At 31.2% G+C, this 9,312-nt stretch overlaps 1 protein-coding gene across 1 annotated transcript; it reads right to left on the bottom strand.

The window, feature by feature from the left end:
- Positions 1 to 642: 642 nt before the first annotated feature.
- Positions 643 to 2,188, bottom strand: LOC127733617 (keratin-associated protein 19-2-like). Its single transcript, XM_052242937.1, has 2 exons — positions 1,494 to 2,188; positions 643 to 720 (listed from the first exon to the last, which is right to left on the bottom strand). Exons 1-2 carry the CDS (start codon positions 2,179 to 2,181, stop codon positions 701 to 703), a joined length of 708 nt encoding a protein of 235 aa, XP_052098897.1. The 5' UTR covers positions 2,182 to 2,188; the 3' UTR covers positions 643 to 700.
- Positions 2,189 to 9,312: the final 7,124 nt, after the last annotated feature.

Raw genomic sequence — 9,312 nt, 5'->3', positions numbered from 1 at the left:
ACTCCAGTACATTAGTTATGCTTATTTGCATCATTGAACATTAGTCAGCATATTTTAATCATTGAATAGTATATGTTCTAGATTAGCATTTGTAATAATTTGTAAATGGCTGATACATACTCACGCTTTTCATACGGCATAGCACAACAGTGCAATATCGTTACTTATAATATATATTATATAGCATAGAAGTTGTGGCAACGTCAATGTAGACATCCATAACGTCGCTGTGATTTTTTTGTTCCCGCTAAAAATTAAACTGCATAGGATATAGATTGAAAACAAGCACCGGCTAAGGACTTTCTTTTTATCAATCGATCCATTTTTCTGATGTACTATTACAAGCAGATTCCATATGTGAAATTTTAAAACAAATCTGTGGAGTAGTTAACTATGTATACTTCGCCTCAAGCTATTCAATCTTTAGTTTACCTTAGAATCTTTTGAAAGCTTAATTGATATTTGCGTCTTTGTAGTTTTCCTGTGGTGTCGACTGTCCTTCAACGGCCTATGATTTGATATGACCGCCTCTGTATCATGTTGCAAATAAAAGGCTTATAATATCACACGGTAAATAAGACAAATGCTCAAACTTATTTTATATTTAGTTTAATAAGTATAAATCATATCAATACATGTACATATAACTCAAACAAATGTGTATAAAATCACCAACTTTTCCTCAATGACTCATGGAATTCTAATATGTTCCTTTTTTACCTGCAATTAAAATAACAAAGTTTATTTATAGAATCTTTTTTATAATTTGGTATACATATTCATTAATTTGCTATTGTGATTGGATTTCATATTGCTTAAAGATCAAGTTTAAATTACTTGATATATATATATACATCTTTTCTTATTCACCGTACATCCGTATCGGTACGTTTATTCAGCAGGGTATTTTTATTCTAAATATTATTTGTTATTTTTTTATTTTCTGAACATTTCATGAATTCTCAGAAAATCAAATTGAAATGAGGAGATATTATAATAGCTATAATTTGACCCCTGACATTGCAAACATAGAAAAAATATCCTTTTGATATTATGTTCATTTTTTTCCAGTTAGTATTCAGATTATATAGCTTATCACTTTAAATTATTTTTTTCAATTTTTAATGTCATTTTTATGTTTACAAAAAGTAATTATAGATATAAGTACCCGCCTTACCCAAAATCAAATAGTTTTGAAAACGAAGAATCGCAAAAATAATATACTTTGTCGATGTACTCTGTTAACTATTGGTACGTCTTTCTTATTTATGCTGGATGTTTATTGAACAGCTGATATTCTAATCATTTGACTCCCAATAATAAGACTGTTTGGCCCCTTTGACAGGTCGCAGATATTTAAGAGGAATCTTAAAGAAAATAAAAATCCCATGTTGGTAACTATCTTTTGATAGTCTTCAATTTATTTAGTTTTATCAAACTGTCACCATTAAATAGGAACTATTTTTTCCATTGAATGATTTGAGATAACTTACCTCCAAATTTACCGAAACCACCAACACCACTGTACCCGTATCTTCCGTTTTTAAACCCACCAATACCACCTATACCATGTGATCCATAACCATTCAAACCACCCATACCATATACTCCATAACGATTTAAACCTCCAATACCATATGACCCATAACCATTTATGCCACCAATACCATATGAGCCATAACCATTTATGCCACCAATACCATATGAGCCATAACCATTTATACCACCAATACCATATTCTCCAGAACTAATTAGATTATTATATCCTCTATATCCACCAAGTCCGCGACCGAATCCATATCCCTTGAAAGGCATATTTCCATTACCATGAACACCGTAATTTCCGTAACCATTTAAAACATTTAAATTTCTTCCATTCATGAGCCCGTATCCAGGAAATCCACTTTGAGTACCATAGTTGTTGTACCCTACATAACTGCCAAAGTGTAATGGTGAGCCTAAACCATAAAAGTTATTAGCATAACCACCGTGTCCATATCCAGATAAACCATACAACGGATATCCAGAGCCGATATTTCCTTGATATCCATTTCCACCAAAAAAGGGTCCTAAAGGATTCCCATATGCTTTTAGGTTATACTTTGGACTGTATCCTTTTTTACCAGCCTCTGCAAATACTAGTCCGACGAGCGACAAGCACAGAAAAGCTTTAAGTGTCATGGTTGGTAGGTTCTAAAAGTATAATCCTTAACTTTTCAATAAACTTTACATGTTTGTTATACTTCAATGTCTTTGAAGAACATGAAATTTTACGGAAATGAAAAACAGCAACAAACATATACAAAACAAAAAAATACTGAATGCATTAAAAAGTGTAACTGAAAGATGAACATTTTGTTAATTCAAACGTTCATTTGATCGATTTTAAACGTTGTTTTCTTTCTTTTTTTTCTTTTCTTTTGATTTCAATTAAACAATTATCGTAGCCAGAACAATTAAATGAAGCATACCAAATATGCGTTCATAGTAATTTGAGAGATGCACATGAATGCTACAACTTACCGTGGTATAATGGCTTACTCAGAGTGCTGATTTGATAATTGATGTCCTATATATACCATAATCATTGACCAAATATTTCATTATAATCCGTTATAAAATAGACATTTTACAAGTATTTACTTTTGTGATAGAAGATGTGTTTAAACAGGGTTAACCACAATAATACAAATTAATGTAATGAAATGTTTATTTACAATTTTATAGAAGCATTATTGTTTTATCCGATGTAATCCTACTTTTTTTGTAGAAGATTGTTACTTATTAGTAATATGTGGTGTTCCTATGTATGGTTTTATAGAGTATTGGGGAAAGTCCCATATGTTTTGCATTGTGTTGTATTTGTTTGAACATATTTTCTCTCGAGATGAAGTTTAATTGCCCTTTTCAATTGTCTATTCCTTAGGTTTATTATTAAGTTGTTTCGTATTATAAATAACATGTATGACTTTCAGTACTGTATAATTTAAAACTCAAACTTCTTTTGATACCGTTGCGAATGTTGCGATTGCAGAAGTTTGCTTTTACTCATTATGTTCTTTGAAAAAACATTAAGTACATGGTAAACAAATGTGTATTCAAGAAGAAAGTTATCTATTTTTATTTCAGACATAAAAGTTCGTTTAGGTTCGTGTGTGTACATTATTTTTCAAATTCTGACACTGCATGCATTATTAGGGTAAGGGTTTTTACCTTTTTCACATTTCCATAAGGTATAAAACAAAATCTATAAATTATCATCCTTGACATGTGAATCAAAATTATATGTCAGATATCAGTACCTATACTTTTCAAATCTGTTCTTGCATTATAACGATTTCAGCATTCGTTCTGTCATCTTTCAGTTCCTCAGCAGTCATATTGAACTGCGTCTACACTTGAATCGATATGGAACGAACGTGCGTGTTCATATTGTACTGACTTCAGTAACAGGAGTATACTACTGACATAAAAACCTGTCCAACTAAGATAAAAGAAAGATCGACTGCAATAGACGCTACAGATTTATGGTCATCATTACGAATTGGTTGGCCGATATGATGCGTCATTGTCTGAATTACCAAATGAAACAGTTTTGCGGTCTAAGAACTTTATATAAAGTGGTTTGATCTGTAAATTGACCTTAGTGTGTCTATTATGTCATTTGACTCGATGGTATTGCAAGTAACGTATGTACACAGGAGACGCCTCCACTATCGACCAGACCAATATCGCTTTGTGTAGAATTTATTTTCTAGTTTATCTTATTTGAATTTGTATATTTTAAATCGATTTACAAGATTTGAACATCGATAAACCACCTTTGCTTCTCATCTATCTATTCTCGTCCTGAACATGCATAAAATATTTGCCAATTGACATAAAGCAAGTATTAATATAGCAAACAATCAATTTTTTTGCCATTTCAGAGTCAAATCATGGCTCTCACCATACGCCATCCTTTATCTTATTTTAAATAGTTAGAAAACAACATTTGATACATTTTTCGTGTTGTATACAATAATCCATTTGCATTTGAATGTTTAAGTTTTTTAATTTAAGGTCGTTGTACCATCCTACGCATAAATTCACATTGAGAACATGGTTATCACAATATTTGTTAGAATTGTAGTTTAAAAAGCTTTAAAAATGTTTAAATTCTCGTCTTTTGGTGGATAGATGTGTCGCAATCATACCATATCTTCTTATTTTCATTAATCAGGTTCAAATATATTACTTCATATTTTTTAAGCAATGTATTTGTATTCAATAAAGATGTAACTTACCTATTACTAAGCGGATGATTCATACAGGAGCTACTTCACATGTGGAGCAGGATTTCCTTAACCCTCCGAAGCACTTGAGATCACCCCCGGTTTTTGGTGGGGTTCGTGTTGCTCATTCTTAAGTTTTCTATGTTGTGTTTTGTATACTGTTGTTCGTATTATGGTCTTTTTCTTCTTTATTTTTTTTTTTGCTATGGCGTTGCCAGTTCGACTTACGAGTTTGATTGTCCCTTTGGTATCTTTCGCCTCTCTTTTACCTAGTCTTAAAACAGAGGGTATGTTAATAGAATAGAAAATAGAAACGGGAAATGTGTCAAAGAGATTACAACCCGACTAAAGAGCAGAAAACAGCCCAAGGCCACCAATGGGTCTTAAATGCAGCGAGAAACCAGCAACCGGAGGCGGGCTTCAGGTAGCCCCTAACCAATACTGTATACTAGTTCAACGAAATGGACGCCAAACTTAACTCCAAAATATACAAATGAACCAAAATTTTTAAAAAGGCACAATAGACTAAAAAGGCCAAAGGTTCCTGACTTGGAAAAGGTGCAAAAATGCGGCGGGGATAAACATGTTTTCGAGATCTCAACTATCCCCAATACCTTTAGCCAATGTTGAATAAACCATCAGAAAGCAATACGCACAGTAAAACTGATTACTTTTTTTTACTGAGTAATTTTTTACGGTATATCGGTGAGATAATGCATATGTTGAGATTTTTCGTGTCGAATAACTCACCTTCGGGTGCCCAACGAAAGACCTCCCTACGGTCAGTTTTTACGCATTATCTATAACGGAACTTATATTCTCATTATATTATCATTCTACCTACAGCAATAAAACAGCATAAATAGTATTTCACACTAATCTTGTTCTTGTTTTTCTTTTATATTCTGTCTTTTATGAAAAATAAAATCAACTTAAATGATCTAAGTGAAATAAACAGACGATACCAAGGGGTCAATCACACATCCTTAGTACAATAAAAACACTCAATAATTCAAAAACTCCCTGCATTTAGGTCTGCTATACACAGTGGAAAATCTTATAACCGAGAACAGTAATAAATTCACTCTTTGTATGCAAAAATAGAGAAAATCGATAATAAAACATGGCAAAGTTTTTTCTAAATAACTATCGAACATTTTAAAACATTTTTTTTAAACTGTGTCATTAGAAATATGCATGCAAACGAACGATGTTTTACATTCAGTATTTGTCGAGATAATTACATTAGAAGCTTGTGAAACTGAAATCTAAAAAATGTTAATTTTTGATGCATATTGATAACACATAACTGAAAAACAGCATGTACAAAATTTAAAGATCTTTCAGGTCAACAATTTACGGAGGGTTCCATATAGTCCTTCGCATGTTACAATTTCCAAAATATACCTATTTTTTACATCTAAGTTTTCGAGTACACCGGTCTGCTCTTATCACGTGAACATTCAATAAAGAAATATTGTCTTTTCGTGAATATAAAATTCTGTCTGTGCAGGTTCAAAAATTAAAGATAAAATATTTTCATTAGGTAGGTTATTCAATAAAAAGATTTTTACTTTTTTTCAAACCTTTTTATGAAAAGGTCGTCTCGATTTTTGTACATGTATTTCCGGTCTTCTCGATCATTTTACATACAATTTTTACATCGGAACAAGGTGTGTTTATATTTCTTTAGTACATTAATTTCAAAAGTGTTAATCTTTGCTGCATATTTGTTCCAAAGAGATATGCAGCCAATAGAAAAATAATTTATTCGCAAAACAACATTTTAAACATTTTAAACCAAGCATATAGCCTGCTGTACTCTTCGTTTGCTATTTTAGGAGGAAAATGATAACATTGAATTGAAACTCATTTTATTTCGTTTGTTTGGTTTTTTGTTTTTTTACTATTTATCAGAACGTTTTCTCATGAAATATTGAAAAGACCAAGTTTTCAGTGTTTGTAGGGAAGGTAATATTTTGTCACTAAATTTCCCACTATATACTTTTGACCTACACCTACATATGTATTATTTATATTTTTGTAACAATATTCGGGAATAACCTGCAGTACTATGAATTCATTAATATTCGTCGAATACCAATTTGAAATTCAAATTATATACTCTTGTATTGAGAATTTGCCTAAACCACGAAATCAAATTTCCACGAAGATATAAATTTTCCTGAATCAACAAAAATAAATGAATCCACAGTATACTTAACCCGTTAATTTTTTTCAACTGAACTAACGGTTTTGCTATGGAATGTTTTGTGGGCTTTTATTTGTCATTTAATCTTTTGTTTTGTCATGATTTTTCTTTGACGAACCATTAAATATGAACTCCATGGTATATTTCCTTTATATGTATTTACATACTTCCAATGACAGAACTTGCATGAAAAAAAACAGTGAAATGAGATATGTTATATTTTAATATTCATGAACCATTATAAATAAAATAACAAATTTGTATAAAATCGCCATCAATTCTTCAGGGACTCCTTGGAATTAAATATGTTCCCTTTTTTACCTGCAATGATAAAAACAATGTTAATATTATAAGGTTATTTGATCTTGAAGGACGAGTAGTGGATTGTGTTTACATAGTCCATAGCTTCGGTTAAATGTACTCTGTGTGCATGTTGCCTAAAACTTAGCTTAATAGATCCTTCGCTCTTTATATATTTTTTTTATTCTTTCAAGCATTAAAGGACCATTGTATACTTCATTCCTTAAAAATTCAAAACAAATTCACTTATTGTGTGACAAGATACCGTTCACGAATGAAATAAGAATACTTAGCGTATCGAAATATCAATCTACAATTGACATGTCAGATTAATGTCATGTGTTATAGTACTCCATCGCAGGTTACATTTTGACAGTAGTTATTGTTCTGAAATTACAAATTGTCGCATATAAATAACATGATTTTTCGTATTGGATGATGTAAGATTACTCACCTCCAAATTTACCAAAACTTCCAAACCCACTGTGGCCGTTTCTTCCATTTATGAATCTACCAATGGCACCCATACCATAAGCTCCATTACCATTTAAACCACCAATACCATAGGATTCATAACCATTCGAACCACCTATATCAAATTATCCATAACCATTTATACCACCAAAACCACCAATATCATATGATCCATAATTATGTATACCATTTACACCGTTTGCCCCATAACTATGTATACCATCCGTACCATATGCTTCATAGCTATTTAAATTGATATATCCTTCAAGGTCTCGCCCAAATCCATAACCCTTGAAAGGTCCGATTCCTTTACCGAAAACACCGTAATTTCCATAACCACTAAATCCGTTTAATCCTCTGCCATGAAAATACCCGTATCCAGGATATCCATTTTGAGTACTAAATCCATTGTATCCAACATAACCGCCAATGTTAAATGGTGAACCGTAACCATAAACGATGTTGGCATATCCCCCGTATCCATATTCTGATCTACTGTAAGACGGATATCCAAAGCCACTATTTCCTTGATATCCATTACTACCAAAATGACCTGGTCCGAACGGATTGCAATATGATTTCAGATTATATTTGAGACTATATATTTGAGACTATATACTTTTTCTCCAGCTTCCTACGCCACGAGTCCAACAAGGGCTACACAAATCAATACTATTGGTGTCACGTTTGTTGGTTCTGAAACGGTATTCAATAACTCGTTTTAATAATAAAAACTAATAATATTACTGCCTGTCTTTTAAGAACTTCAAAACATAGCAAATCTGGATGACGCAAAATAATGAAGTAAGTTAAAGGTTAACATGAAAGATTTAACGTGCAAATGTACTGGGTCAGAAAAATCATTTCAAAATGAATATAGAATAAGGAGATTTGGTGTGAATGCCTGTGTGACAACTATCCGCCAGAGACCAAATGCTGTAGATATTAAATTAACTGCAATAGGTCAAAGAAAATTGATAAAAGATTCAGGAACGTAAATATTTTCCTAGCATGAATGTTTATGGAATCCAGTAAAAACAAAAAAATATGCAAAATATACCAAATATAACGTACATGTTTTTTTGAGATACGAACATGAAATAAACCATTTAGACCAAATCATCCACTTACTTTTGTGACGTTCTATGATGGCTTGTTCCTTGTGATACGTTTGATTTGTTGTGCTTTATTTATAAAATGTTAAACAAAGTTAACCACATTGATAGAAACTATTATCATTAATTATATTTGCAATTTAGTAATGAAATTATTGCTTTTCCACTGTTATCATCGTGGTTTAAAGGAGAATTTCTCATTTTATTATTATTTGATATTCATACTGCATGTGTTAATCAGTATTAGGGAATTTCCTCATTTTATTTTAATTTGTCTACGCTGGTATCCAAGTTTGATTCTTCTAATTATCCAATACGGAAGTTGACTATTTTAGTTGTGTATTTTACATTAATGTCTTCTTTTTTATCTATTTAAACTTTTGACACTCTGTATATTTGCAACAAGATAACATATTTCCCTTTTATTATCTTATTAAATGTTTTAACGTAGATTTCATTTATTTTAGAAAATGCATGAGCAATAAAATGGCCGAAAAGCAGTCAATCATTCAGATGAATTTCATTAATTTAGCTCAACGTTTGAAAGGGCTAAGTTTTTGGTCTCATTAAACTAAAATATCAAAAAGTATTATAGATCTATATAATAAGATATTTGTAGATTTTGTCAAAATTTTAATCAAATAACATCATACAGATGTACCAACATTTTCAGTCAGGCATTATAATATTTATTCTTAGTTTTGTCCTATATATTTGTTTTGGACTTCTTGCATTTATTATACTGTTTAAACTTCGGACACATCCTCATTATGAGAATTTGTCAATAATTTTTAACATTAAGGCACATTTTTACAATAAAAGATAGTTTACTAATAGATAAATGTCTTATACGAAAATGGTACTATGGTACTGTTGGTAAGTTAATGGCTTCAAATTAATTTTACCAAAGATTGTATGTAAAATGGCAATTTCGGTC

Source organism: Mytilus californianus, unplaced genomic scaffold (genome assembly GCF_021869535.1).
Source record: "Mytilus californianus isolate M0D057914Y unplaced genomic scaffold, xbMytCali1.0.p SCAF_3, whole genome shotgun sequence".
Classification (NCBI taxonomy): Eukaryota; Metazoa; Mollusca; class Bivalvia; order Mytilida; family Mytilidae; genus Mytilus; species Mytilus californianus.
Note: the sequence above shows the minus strand (reverse complement) of the source record. Positions and strands in the feature narration are given on the sequence as shown.